This window comes from Alosa alosa, chromosome 5 (genome assembly GCF_017589495.1).
Source record: "Alosa alosa isolate M-15738 ecotype Scorff River chromosome 5, AALO_Geno_1.1, whole genome shotgun sequence".
In the NCBI taxonomy this organism is placed as follows: Eukaryota; Metazoa; Chordata; class Actinopteri; order Clupeiformes; family Clupeidae; genus Alosa; species Alosa alosa.
The window spans coordinates 15,337,843-15,352,625 of NC_063193.1; the positions used below are offsets into that span (position 1 = coordinate 15,337,843).

Consider the following 14,783-nt stretch of genomic DNA (forward strand, 5'->3'; position numbering starts at 1 on the left):
CCGATTCAGGCTTGGATGCGGCCTACATTTTCATATCATAGCAAGCTTATTATTTGAGCACATTATAACCAGGCCATTACCATGTTGAATGTTTTCCTTCAGCTGCTATAATTTTTAGTTTTCTAGTTGCCTGTATTTCATGGAGCCAATACGATACAAGTCCAAAGCATTACGCACAGTCTACTAGCTAATGTATAGCATTAACACAAACAGTAAAAGTGCTTTATGGTTTAGTAATATTACTAATCCTTAAATGTTAGGGCTCAGGGCAATCCTCTCATATAATTTCTTCCTGCTAATTATTCAGACCCCCTGTCTGATCCTAAATATTAGGCCTACCATGGATTAGTCCACAGGATAATATGCAATGAAATATATAAATATCCTAAATGATTACAATTGAAACATTAAATAAAGCTACACAAGAATTAAAATAAAAGATTAATTCATCATACTAAAAAAATAATGCATTACTCATGCAAATAACAGAGAAATGAACACCAGACAGAACATTCTTTCCAGGCATGATTTATTGAAAACACACCAAATTACTCTACAAACCTGTATTTTCATTGCTTTTTAATTTCCTCTTGGTATTAGTAAAATTAACATAATACATTCTGTCACTGTGGCATTGTTTTCGCTCTCGTAACGCTATAGCAAAGCATTAACAACTTACTCCTCTATTAAATCAAACCCTTTTTTAATGTCTATCTTTTTGAAAGTTTATAATACATTGTAATACAAGGCAAAACGCCACCAAAGTTCTAGACTACACTGAGGACAGAGAGAGTGAATGTGTGAGTGTGAGGGGGGAAGAGGAGGAGGAGGAAGAGGGGAGAGAGAGAGAGACTGAAAGGAAAGAAAGAAGAGGAAGTGCTGACGAGCAGTGACAAAACAGGTAAACAGGACTCAACAAACAGAGCATAGAAAACACATTGTTAATCTTTTTTTTTTTTATCTAACATGGAAAAAAGGTTAAGGCACGTGATCGTAACAAACACATTTGCTACCAAGCTGTACAATTACTTTACTCTGACGCCTTGAATTAGTGATATCCACAAAAGTCCTTCTATTCTGATTTTGCTCTTCTGGTCTTTGTCATATATTGTATGTCCAGCCCAGCACAACTTGTGTTTTTATAAATGTACACTCTGATTAAATGCCTTAAGCCGACTTACTGTATAGATTTTTCTTGCATGTGCTGTAACTGTACTATGTGTTAACAAACCCAAAATCCTTTGGTTGTGTACTGCAGAAAGGCAGCCAGGAATAAAACAGAGAGGAGTTTACCAGTGTAAGCACACAGGACTGAAGACCATATAACGTGGGGATAGCACTCGTTTGTTTTTCTTTCAAAATTAAAAAGTTAATACACATACTGTATTTTGTTTCATTAGAAGTCTCTGTTAACACTATGTAGAAAAACAGCAAGCTTTACAAAGTCACATCAAAAAAAAAAAAAAAATGGAACAAAAACGAAACTCAGACTTCAATGCAGGCACATGCCATTTGCCTAGCTGACACATGGATTGAGTTTTCCATAATGCAGAACACCCTATATAGGCTGGGTGTCCATTTGAAGACTGAGGAAGAACCCAAATACAGAGATATTTAGTGACGTGTACTGTTTATCTTTTCACCTCTTGTCCCTTTTTAGCTGATGCTCAGACTTTCTGGTGAACTCGTCTATTGTTCAGTCTCTCTCGTGGGAGAGAATGTTAAACCAAACACAATATTGTCTCTGTTAAGATTCTTCTACTCTTAACATGTTAACCGTTATCTATTACATGGGCTGGACGTTGCCCTGGGTTTTTTGTTTTTTTTTTTTTTTCTGGTGAAGAATGACTATATTCAACCACACCACAAAAAACCCAGTACTCAGAAAACAGAAATAACAAACATCTTTACATATTTTGTCATGCTTGCATCATTTACGTTAAGATGCACTGACGATATCAAAGCATGTTGTTTGTACTGTGATGGCCTAAGCAAAAGTTTGCGTGACGGCAGTATAATGAGGCTGACACAGCTTGTCCGTTCATCTGTCCACCCTGATCTGTCCCCTTCCCCTTGCATACATCATTCATGAGCGATGAAGGGTCAAGTCCGTCCACTGTCTTGGTGAGTTTTTGGCAGCCATGTCAATTCAAGAATGGATTCATCCACTTCTTAAACAAAAGTTTAAGATTATTTTTTTTGAAAATACAAAATATAAATAGGTACTCAGCATGACTCTACATGATTGATAAACTTAAGCAACTATTTCATCTGCTTTTAGTTTTTTTTTTACAAATATGGTGATGCTTTTTATCAGAAAGCACTCCCAGAATGAAATGTTATGCATTTTCACCTGACAATGTATAGACAGTTTAAAGATTGTATTTTTTTTCTTTTTCAACTTTTCAGATTCCAATATACATTTATAAAACCAACAAAAATATAAAATGCTTTAAAATCTACCCTTTGATTCAGACTGTTTAATTCCCCTTAGCGCTCTTCTTCACACAAACTCTGTACAAACAAAATTTCAGTCTCTTTTTCTCCTTTTGGACATCTCATTGAAAAGCACACATGGCAATCATCCAGGATCGTGGTAATTTGTAAGGTACATGGCAATCAACCAAGATTCCTGCTAATCTGAAAACATCCTGACTCAAAAAATGTCATGCTGACTGTTTGGTTACGTACAACCCGTGGCACAAAACTCGCAGAACACAAGCAAGCTTTCAGCTTTTTCCTGTTTTCAACTTCCGGCTGGTACCTGTGACTGTAAAATCCTCTTATTTGAATAGGGGCACTTGGGTCCCCAAACTCACTTCACGCAGCAAATTATCACTTGAAGAGTGAAAAGAAACACAGTGAAACGATGTATGCGGAGTGTGTTTATGAAATGACATTAGTCCGTATTCATCTTACTCTTTCTTCCCAGTGCCCTTGGCATGTAACTAGAAGCTTCCAGTACCGCCCCCGAAACTCAAACCACAAAAACATTCATCAACCCTCCAACATCTACCAACACCAAGCCCCACCTCACCACAGTCCATCAAATCAGAAATCCCACACAAGAAGGAAGAATCAAATATAAACAAAAACAAACCGACAGAACCAAAATTGAAATGTATGCCTCGGCACAAATCAAAACAAAACAATACGCTGAAACGTACAAACAAAAACAAGATTAACATTAACAAAAAATATTTCAAAATCTTCTGTCCCCCGACCCCTTCATTCAAACACACGTTCATAATGTCTTCCCTGAATTCACCTTCTCATCTCCAACACTTCTGTCAATTCCATCTGAGCCATCAGCACACCCATCAGTAAAGGAGAACTTCTTCTATGTCCAGTGGGAATGTAGATATGAAAAGTGTAAGTCTTTTTCTTTTCTTTTTAAAGTATTTATGTCATATATTCTGCTGAAAAGAATGAATCATTGGCTGCTGGATGATTGTATTTTTCCTCTTTTTCACTCTTTCTTTCATTTAGTCTGCTGATGAGTCAACTCCAAATCGAGGTCCATGATGTATGGCAGTGGTGGTGGTATGCGAGATCTTCTTCTAGCTGAGATGTTGTTATTTAGGCCTAGAGTAGGCAGAGTTAGGGTAGGAACATGTAATAGTTAGTGCAAGTTTAACTTTGATTTCTAACCTTAACTCAATGTGAGAAATGTACATGTGGCATACCTGTAACTTTAAAAGGTTACCATAGAAACACCACGAAACACAATACACTTAAGGGTAAAATCCAACACATTTATGAAATGATAATAAAATGTACTTTAACACAGCACTGAACAGAATACTGGTGAGAGAGAGGGTGATGGCCATCAAACATGTAATGGATGTAAATCTGTGGCATTCAGTAGCCAGCATAATGGTGGTTAAATGAAGCTTCTTTTGTTGTTGAAATTCATTACTGTTCTTATCAAAGTTGTGGCCTACAAAAGTTGACAAAAGGCTACATGAATTTTTCATGAGGCTGTCTGGAGTCTATTGATCTACTCCTCTGGTATACAGCAGGGTAAAATTATTTAATGCAGGAAGGCAGGGCAGGAGAGTGCATTTCCATAATCTGATGGCCTCCAATGGAAATGGATTCTGCACACATAACTGAAATAACCAGTATGCTTTGCTTATACGTTTTGTCCAATCCATATTTAAATATTAGATTTTGGACTCATTCCACTAACACCAATGCTGTCATGCTGTCATTATTCATAAACCAATGACCTCTACAGAAAAAATGTAACTGTGAGCAAGTAACTGGGATGTCCAGTCATTTTACTCTGATGGTTTTTAAAGATCTTTGACTTTCCTTTGTTATATACTTTGTTTTGACCACAGTGCTAAAACTAAGCTGAATTACACAGAGGTAGACACTCAAGAAGCACAACAAACAAACATAGGGATCTCCATCTGTCCCCTAGCACTCACAGCTGTGATAAGATTTCTGACAGTGACGGACATGAATGGCGATGGAGATGTGAGATGAGGGTGAGTGTGAGAGTGAAGCGATGCGATGGTCAAGCAGGACCAGTGGCCCACAGCTAACCCAGAGTAGTTCACAAGTGCCCCCCCCATCGTCTCCACACTGCCAGACGGGAGCGACATTGGGGGCTGTTCTGCCAGCCATCTATTATTCATGAAGAGTCCTCTCCTCTCCTCTCCCGGAGTCTTCCACAGAAGAAATGTGGGGAGCCGTGGGAGGACAGCTGCTGGGGAGAGGGGAGGGGGGGAGAGGGGAGGGGGGGGCGGTATCTCCCAGCTTCCTCCCCACCGATGCTTTTCATTCCAACTCCCACGGAAGATAAGGGGGGGGGGGGGGGGAGCAGCAGCAGCGAATCCTCTACTGCCGACTTTTCAGCCCCTCAGATTAGTTTGAAGTCGAGTCGAGAAGTCCAGGGAAATGGCATTACAACACATCACACGCGCTGATTTCATTAGCACAGGCACGCAATCAAATCATGCAGTGGCTTGGTCAAAGTCGATAGTGCTACCAGACTTTTAGTGTTAAGTTAGCGTCAACTACTCTGGGTCCTGCAGAGCCTCAGTGGAAATAACAACTGTGAGTGGTGGAAGAGGTGGGGGATGCGCCACAAGGTTAGGGGTAATGAACTTGTTACAAAAATGAAAACAAACCATAATGAATCATTTAAAAATACAATTAAAAAATGATTAAAAAAAGAAGACACAAACGAAACACACTCAAACAGGTCAGACCTACCATGCATGCATTTAGACCCAGGAGTCAACAGGCTGAGGTTTAACATCACAAGCATCCACCAGATTGACTGCGGGCCTGTTGCTCCTGATATAGTGTTTCCTATTTGTGTCATTCTGCAGCAACGGGAAGAAGGGAGTTATCAGCAAACAAACAAACAAACAAACAAACAAATAAAATAAAAAACAGTATAACAGAGTTAAATTCAAACATAGAGGGTTGCAGAGCCAGTGTTAGTCCTCGTGTGGAGGAAAGCCTCGGAACAGTGATTTTGATAAAAGCAATATAAGAATAGCATGCAATAAAAAAAACTAAAACAAAGGCACAACCAAGGGTCACAGCAGTTGAACGCCGGCTTTCAGGCAACAGTGAGGACAGGGTCTTTGCGCAGGGTTAAGTAGGACAAACCGCAAAAGATCGGCTCGCCGACAGCAGCCGCAGTAAACCCAGGCTGCACCAGCCTCGAGACACACTCATGAGCTCTCCACGCAAGAGGGAATATCGGACTGCAGCCTGAGGATATCCACTGCAAGACTCCGCTATGGTTGAACCCATTTAACGTCCCCACACTCGATGAGAGCTTCCGATCCCCCACCCAGCCCCAATCCTACCCCTCTGTAAGAGAGGTATGCCTGTGCATTCCTTCTTCAGGGGACCTTTTTTGTCTACCCCGAACACTGCACTGCCGGCGGGATGCCACCTCAATTTGACGCCTATACAGGAAGGAGAAAATTGGTTGCTGTATCCTCTGCCCTTCCTACGGGCATAAAAAATACAGAGGGCAAAGTAGCTGTGGAGAGAGATAGCTGCAGGCCCCCCATTAGAGGATCCCATTTTCACTCTTTGCTTATATACTGTAGATGCGAAGCCAGTTCACTTACGGGTGCACTTCTTCAGAAATAGGGAGTCAACTGACTGTGTCCCATGGCTTTTTTTTACAAATAAACTGAACATGGCATGAATTCAAGGTTCTAGTTCTATGAACAATAATTCAAGCACACTGACAGAGCTATGGCGTGTGATATATAATGTTAAACTTTTAAAGTTGCTTGGCAGGCTTATCACTGTTTCTTTGGACAAGGCCACACACACACACACACACACACACAAACACACACAAACACATCCTAACTCGCACAAAGTGGAAACTGCCAAGATACAAATTCTCCCCGTCAAGGTCAAGAGCAAATCACTAAACCTGACGTACAGACGGAGTGAAGTTGTAGACAATAAAGCACTTGATATGTGGTCCGTTCTCTTCAATAAACTCTGGGTCATCTACATGAGGGAGGGTGGGTGGTTTTGGTAGGGGGGGCATGGCCAGGAGTCTCTTAATCATCCCATGATTAATGACTTGCGAATCACAAAGCTTTTACTCAATTATCTCCCGCTTCAGATCTGTGGCTGGCAAATTGGTACGCGCTATAAGAGCGTGTCGGTAGTCTCGCCACATACACACACACACACACACAAACACACACACACACACAGTTGTGGCTGACTGCGTGGGGGAGAAATTAAACTTCACCCTTCTCACAGCCGAGCCTGACGAGACCACTGCTCTCAAAGTCGAACCAATACAAAAAAAAAAAAAACGACTGGAATGATTCGGGTTTCAAAGACATTTCACAGGACAGTCATTATTATTTGAAGTGCCTCTTCAAAAGAGGCTATTGCTCCGACTCTGGATGTCACGATTCAACTCCAGAATAGCCTTCTGTAAGGAGCCACTCCACCTTTGCCTGTCTGCATACCTTTAAGGGTTCCCTCTCGGTGGCGTCGCCCGAGCCGTCTCCGGTCTTATACTTGCAGTCTTTATCTTTCTGGTCGATAGTGGAGTAGCCATCTGAGGGGGGAAAGCAGAGGTCATGGCATGAGAATCACACAGCTCCGGCACAGCAGGTGGGCGCTACACAACGGTGGTTGTAGAGAGGTCCCCCAACCCCTTCACTGTAAAACGTGTTGTTGTTGTTGCTGCTGCTGCTTATACCCAAGCTCAACATAACCTGTGTGTGTGTGTGTGTGTAGGATGCATGCCCCATGTTTGGGCAGGTACAACTGGACATTGGGCTCTCACCACTCTCTCCCCAGCAAGCACCAGCACTGCCATGGCCCAATTACTGCCATTCAAGTCTCCACCACAGGCCCAGTGCACACAGGGAAACAAGAGGGCATGACCACCGTGCCTAGCAGCAATGGGCATGCACACGCGCGCACACACACACACACACACACACACACACACACACACACAAGCACGCATGTATTCACACACACACACACACACACACACACACACACACACACACACACACACACACACACACACACACACACACACACACACACACACACACACACACACACACACACACACACACACACACAGCAGCATGAGGATGCTCTGATCAGGAGAGTTGTGTCGGCATGGCCTGCTGCGCTGACCTCCATCAGGAGCCCAGCACCACCCCGCTCCCAGACGGGGGAGAAAGAGACCGCAGTGCATGCTCAGAAAGCCAAAAAGCCCTCGCCAGCACTTTGTTCAGCTCTCTGCTTTTACTATAACCATCTGAATTCAAGCACTCGCGGCACACAGCCGTGGACAGGGTTCAATGTAGACTAACCTTCAGACTAGGTAGACTAAACACATGGCAGAATATTTGATTTCTAAAAACGAGGTATCCTCCATTTCAATTTATTTTCATAAATATTTGTTTTTTATTCACTTTTACTTAATCAAACTTTATTGATATTACCTGATATGCACAATGAAAAAAGATGACCCATGAATATTTTTAAAAAGGGAGATCTCATTTTGGAGTCAAAGTCTTCATTTACTCAACCTATATACACAACACTTGAGGCTCTTGGACAGAACTAGGGAAAGGAACTTGTATGATCTGAGGAGGGAGGAGAGTCACAGGTCTGGGAGCAGATGGACTGGTAACTCTGTGTCCTTTGTTGAAATTAAGAGCATGACACTCCCGGTCAGGGTTTATTAGTTCTGAGTGTGAGTGGCAATACTAAATCCTAAGACACCTTGTCAAAAGAGGGGTCTTGCAGACAGCATCTGAGCTTCTACACAGAAGCTCATGTAGAGTTAGAATGGCCATACAGTACCAAAAAAACAAACAAAAAACAAACAAGGTTAGTAAGATCACTAGATCATGTCAGCAAAACATAATCATTCCCACAATTGCATTCAATATGTCTGAAAGTTTCCTACTACAGTAAGTGACTGGTTATTGCCAAGTAATGGATTATTTGGGTGAGTTCGACTATTTGCTTTCAACAGAGATGAAGAGAGTTAGCGCCTCATGTGCATGTAGCGTTCCTTATCTTGATTGCCGTCATGCAAGCGTTCCTTCTTACCTGGACCCAGCTCGTCCAGAGGAATCATATCACCACTGCCACTTTTCTTGTTGCCTGCAAAGCATTTACACGCTGATTTGTTCCATTTTCAATGCACATGGAGAGAACATGGGACGGCTGTTTGAGCTTGAATGCAGATGCTTTCAGTCGCTAAGTATATATATATATATATATATATATATATATATATATATATATATATATATAGTCCGCATTTTCCAACTATCAGCCACCTCCGCGCTCCCTTGTAGGCAAGCTGGAAATGGGTGGGAGTGGCAACTGATCACAATATACACACATAATGTATGGCATCAGGGAAAGTGAGAAGAGAAATCAAATTAAAATCAAACATAAATGTTGAGTGGTGCTGTCATGCTCGAGACTCCTCTCTCGATGAGATGCTTTCATGAGCAGAAAAATCTAGCAGTCAATCGAGCCCAAAGAGCGATGTCTGCCATTGTTTGCAGACACGTGCAAAGCTTGTATAAGAAGCTTTATGGGTTTTTATTTCCTTTTTGTTTTTTTTTCGGCGGAGAGCTTGAATGAGCAATGTGTGCAGGTGATAGCGTGGGTTTGTTTGGAGGGGCACTTGAACCTACGGCCTCCCTTGCGATGCTTCTGCTTGCTTTCTCTTGGCATAAACACTCCAGTGAGTGGTGATGGGGAGCGGGGAGAGAGCGCGGGGGAAGCCAGGCGGCCGGACGGAGAGATGGAGGGCAAGGGCAGAAAAGGTGGCACGCGGGCACACACACACACACACATTTGAAAGAGGTGGCCACCGTGGGAATAGAGGAAGCGTGGCAGAAGCAGCTTCCTCTTCACAAACCCACCAGAGTGGCTCCTTAGCAACGCACTCCCCTCCTTCCCTGACCGACTACTACCCCCCAACCCCCGGGACCTGAACCCCCCCCAACACCGAGGCGCTCAACCTGCCAAGACGGGGCTGCTGGCAGAGAGTGAGACAGTGAGAGAGAAAGAGAAACACAGAAAGAAAGGCAGACAGACAGACGGGACAGACAGACAGACAGACAGCAGTCCCTTCAGCCCACACCCATTGTGGCACCTCCTCCACCCAGGGTTAGGCACTGACCTTGGTTCTTCTCCATCAGGGGCAAGGTGGTGTCATCGTAGCCGGGTTTGCCACTCTTGGAGCCCTTGGGAGCGCCGGTTGCCATGGGCTGCTAGCACACACACACACACAGAGGAGATCAGAAGAGAGGAGAGAGAAGAGAAGAGAGGGACTCAGAGGAAGGTTCAAAGCATTGATGTGAAGGGCTGCTGCAGGCACCAGAAACTCAGTTTCCAAACTTCCCACTGAGTGCATGATGGGGAGAAAAAGTGATCCATTCCCAAGCCTGACACACACACACACACACACACACACACACACACACACACAGATGTAAATAATTGTGTGTGTTGCCGGAGGGGCCCAGGTCTCCTAAGATCCCTACCTGGAAGTGGGTCTTGTTCCAACCATCCTTGGTCAGGGCATTCCGCAGATCCTTGTAGCTCCAAACCGTCTGCAGCACGTGGGAAGCAGCCTTGGTTTCCCGTGGGGACTGGCTGCAGGGATGACCAGATAGAGAGAGAGAGATAGAGAGAGAGAGAGAGAGAGAGAGAGAAAGGGAAAAGAAAGATGAGTGCCACAGGGGCTCATACACAAAGCATATGCCTACTCCCACTCTCCCACTAGTAGCTTCTCAATCACCTTACCCAACTAGTTCACAATATCTTATTAAAATCACTTCCTATGTCACCTGCAGCAGCAATCTCAACTCTCTCTCTACTCAGAGTGGATATCAGGAGAGAAATGGTTCTCTCTGTGGATACATCGGATATCTATGTGTGTTTTTAAAAGCTTGAAAAATCCTGGTGTTGCAAACCAGACAAAAACACATCCGGACGTGACGTGCCGTGCCTGCTGAGCAGGTCTATTAAGAGGTCTGCTTGCGGGTGGCTGTGGGGCAGTGATTATTAATACTGGTCTAAATGAAGTCGACGGAGGAAACAAAGAGGACAGTCTGATTAAAACTGCCTCATATCCTCTGGCAGAGGTGGCTATGAACAAGGCGGGCTGGGCCCAGCGTCCGACACCTCTAACAGGCCTAAAATGCAGCGCTGCAACACACACACCAAAAAAAAAACACGGCCTACCCTTGACCGTGCGCCGCAGTCTCATACATTTATTTAAGCGGATTCTTTTGAAGGCGCTATGTGAGGCCGCCAATACAAGGCTGCAGGCATACATCCCATCCATACTAATGCTAAATGCATTTTGCATGGGTTTTTAACCCGGGCATTTCAGCAAGCTCATAAAATGCCTTTAAGCCACCCTACCCCATCCCCCTCTTATTTAAGGCACCCCATGATCAGTGCAATCCCAGATTTGCGCCATGAAGATAAGCTCTGGATGTAAAGAGAACCGGACTCCCCAGGCCGTCTCTGGCCCTCCCCGTGTGTGACACGCTACCTTGTCCTGTTGATGGCCACCAGCTTCTCGATGGCCTGCGCTGTGATGAGCGAGCGGGCGTTCTCCGAGCTGTCTGTCACGATCTCGTGGATGGTGTTGAGGATGGCCACCACCGTGTCCTCCTCCAGGTTCTTGGCTGGCCGCTGCTGACCGCTGGGCAGGTTGCTGACCAGGTCCCTCATGGCATAACTCCCTGCACAAGGGCAAAAGAGATTACAGCGGCCATCTACAGGAAGAATAGACTCCTAACAACAATTCTCCAAACAGTCTTAGTAAACCAAGACATGAAATAGTATGTATACAGAATATATTATATATATATATATATATATATATATATATATATATATATATATATATATATATATATATATATATATATATATATATATATATAAATATATGACTTAAGTTCTATTTCAATTGGCTAGACACATACTGATGGGAGGGGCAAGTGGCTGCCCTTACCTATAAGGTCTTTGTTCCGGCGGTCGATGGACAGGTTACGCAGCGCGATAGCCACGGCCCTCACTACCTTATCGGAGTCGGAGCGCAGAAGCTCCACCAGGATGGGCAGGCCCTTCTCCTTGCGCACGGTGGCACGGATGTAGTTCGACCACTGTATAGAGAGAGAGAGAGAGAGAGAGAGAGAGAGAGAGAGAGAGAGGGGGGTGGAGAAGGGTTTAGGTTAAACAAGGGATGAATACTCTCACTAATCTTGACTTGCTCTAATCTCTATATTACATAGAAAAAATGAATACATTAATACAAAAAATAAATTAATAAATCGGGGAAAAAAATCCCAGCTTGAGCTGTGGTCGAATTGCCTCAATGCTTCTCCATTCCAAAAATTACTCTTCGGTAAATAATGTAATTTGTCTCTATTAAACTTCAATGGATTCTCCTCTCTTCTCTCTGGAACACAAAACATTTACATTTGACATGAAAGAGCTCCTCAGATGGGCTCGGGGCCCTAGAGATGTAATTAAGCTGCTGCAGTACCGCACAGCCACCACCAGGGGGCAGCCGTGAGCCACCGGGCATTTAATCCTTCTCTCAGCAGCAGTCCCTCTCCCCTCTGCACAGGGACAGGATGAAAAGGCATTTGCAAAAAGCCCTCAAATCCTCTTACGGACCAAAGACACAATATGTCCATCTCCCAAGCTGCCGACGCCGCTGCCCGGGCTGTGATGGGGCTGGGCCTAGCGGGCTCCGGGAGCCCAGTGTGTGGCCAAGCATTCAGATCAGCCGCCGCTAAGGCCCTGTGATCTCTGAGGCGAGTGCATGTTTATGCATAGCGACGCCACATTCAAATAGTCACCCAGGAGCCCGGCACCGCAGTGTAAGCTGTTCTGCTGAGGTTCGAGGGGGGGGTTAGAGGGGTTGAGGTGGGGTCGGGAGCCGAGATGGCGCACGGAGGGGGTGACGAAGTGGGCGGATGCATGTCCGCTGGGCACCATCGCCGCTGCCACCCGTTTTCAAAAGAGCCACTGCCTCTCCTGAAGACAACCCCATAATTTAACGTAATGCTCGAGTCTGGACTTAAGCTGTCTGCCATGCAGTTTGCTCGCCGCATGCTGGGGGGATTGGTGCGGTGGGGAGGGGAGCTACTTTAAGTGTTTGGACATGTGTCAGAGATAAGAGCAGGGAGATGTTATGCTTGCCGGGGGGACGTCTATGAAGACGAATGGTGGGAGCGGAGGGCGTGCCTCTGGTAGCAAACAGGCCCTGGGTTTTGTCAGGAGAACCTCTTAAACCCCTCTGCTGTAGCGCGGCAAGGAGCGGGCGCCTGAGACTGACGACACAGGGAAACACTGACAGGCCCATGAGCCTCCTCCCTGGGTGGCTGTGAGGAAGTAAAGGGGTGGGGGGGGGGGGGGGTACCTGACTGTGCCCCCTGTGTGGTGTGAGAAGCTTTCACTGTCCCATAAGCAGCCTCCCTGCTGGCGTGGGCTGACCTGTTGCCATAAGCCTCCCCCCTGTGATAGATCCCCTGCTCACTATCCCACAATCCCCTGGGTAGTGGTGTGGGTGCTTCTGGGACTCTTCACTTCGCGCTCAGCTCCCCCTGCGTATGTGTATGTGTGTGTACTGTATGTGTGTGTGTGTGTGTGTGTGTGTGTGTGTGTGTGTGTGTGTGTGTGTGTGTGTGTGTGTGTGTGTGTGTGTGTGTGTACATATTTTATCAATTAAATAAGGTCCAAAACAAATGGAAAATACAGTCAAGCCATTGCCAATTAGAATAAAATTAGAATAAAATAATCCTTTTCAGTTTTTTCACTGTCCAGTCTCGGATTTCACATTTTCTTTGAAGCTCTGCCCAGAAGGCCAGCATTCTAAAGCCCTTCATGGCTGACGATGAGAGTGGTGCTTCATGGATACTACTTAATAATATGCCAGCTGAGGACCTTGTAAGGCAACTTTATTCTCCAACCAAAGATTCTGATGTTCTTATCCATTTGTGCAGTGATGCACCAGTGCCTCCCGTTTCTTTGCATTCTGGTTAGCATGCTAATGTAACTCTGAAGAAAGCCCTTCCTTTCTGACCAATTTCAGACCATAACATTAATTCTGTAAGTAGCCCAAACATGACTGATTATATTCTTTGCTAAACAGCATGATAGTCTTTAGCCAAACAAACAATAATTGTAAAAGAGCTTTGTAATGATAAATAATCTTTTTAAAAATGACAATTAAGGATTAACTCAAATAATGCGCCACTGACACACAGGAGAGATTGTGGCAAAAAATGAGCTTTTTACGCCTTTGTAGATATTTCATTTAAAACCAGCCATTTCCAGCTGAAACAGTCATTTCCAACATTAATCATGTCTACTCTACATATCTGACCAATTTGAGGTTATTTGAATAGCAAAAAGTGACTTCCTTTCAAAAACAAGGAAATTGCTCAGTTATTACACACCACGGTAATTTCCTGTGCGTTACTTATGCAAGAGATAAATCTGTTTATTGACCACATCCGTGTGTTACTGCAGAGTCCAATAGTCCAGTAAATCAGAATCAGATTGTGAATGTCAATGTCAGAATCAGATCATGAAGAAAAATGAAGAAAATAAATGAATTCCCATGTAGCCTATCCCTGTGCATTATCCTTATAGCTGGAGACGGCAAAACCAATACATGAACCTCGCTTAATAGGCAAGAAAATGACAGTATATGCATCTATATGGATGTCAGTGAGTGAGTGAGTGAATGAGTGTGTGTGTGTATGTATGTGTGTCCATGTCTGTGTGTGTGTGTGTGTGTGTGTGTGTGTGTGTGTGTGTGTGTGTGTGTATGTCCATGTATGTGTATGCATGTGTGTGTGTGTGTGTGTGTGTTTGTGTATGTATGTGTGTATGTATGCGTGACTCACGGTCCACTGTCCGGCGCTGAGGTTCTGCAGGGCTCCGGCAGCGGCCTCCAGTGTGTTGTAGTTCTGGCTCTCGGTCAGCAGAGACAGGTAGAGCCGCACCACCTCCGGCTGGTACAGCAGCTCAAAGCCTGCAGGGGAGGGAGACGAAGGGCAGGCATGCCGTCAGGTCAGCACACACACACACACACACTTATTGCATACGTTAAACACCGGGGAGCCCACATATTGCAGCGTTCAGTGCCACTGTACACTGTACATACACTGCAGAACATTCCTGCTTCACTGGAGAACGCTTTTCTCGCTTCCATCAATGTCATCTTGGTTCTCTATCAGTCAACA

The 14,783-nt window shown here is 44.6% G+C and overlaps 1 protein-coding gene across 13 annotated transcripts in view; it reads right to left on the bottom strand.

Moving 5' to 3' along the window:
- Positions 1 to 512: 512 nt before the first annotated feature.
- Positions 513 to 14,783, bottom strand: part of arvcfb (ARVCF delta catenin family member b) — a 176,406-nt gene continuing 162,135 nt past the window's right edge. For 9 of the 13 annotated variants that reach the window (XM_048242923.1, XM_048242920.1, XM_048242919.1 and 6 more), the window contains 9 exons: positions 14,445 to 14,572; positions 11,537 to 11,687; positions 11,069 to 11,261; positions 10,050 to 10,161; positions 9,686 to 9,776; positions 8,596 to 8,649; positions 6,978 to 7,069; positions 5,227 to 5,339; positions 513 to 3,585 (listed from right to left, as the gene is read on the bottom strand). In XM_048242923.1, the coding sequence (XP_048098880.1) occupies positions 5,238 to 5,339; positions 6,978 to 7,069; positions 8,596 to 8,649; positions 9,686 to 9,776; positions 10,050 to 10,161; positions 11,069 to 11,261; positions 11,537 to 11,687; positions 14,445 to 14,572 (923 nt within the window). In that variant the 3' untranslated portion in view covers positions 513 to 3,585; positions 5,227 to 5,237. The remainder of the gene's footprint in view (positions 3,586 to 5,226; positions 5,340 to 6,977; positions 7,070 to 8,595; positions 8,650 to 9,685; positions 9,777 to 10,049; positions 10,162 to 11,068; positions 11,262 to 11,536; positions 11,688 to 14,444; positions 14,573 to 14,783) is intronic. The other 4 variants (XM_048242913.1, XM_048242917.1, XM_048242916.1 and 1 more) reach the window with 4 other exon arrangements.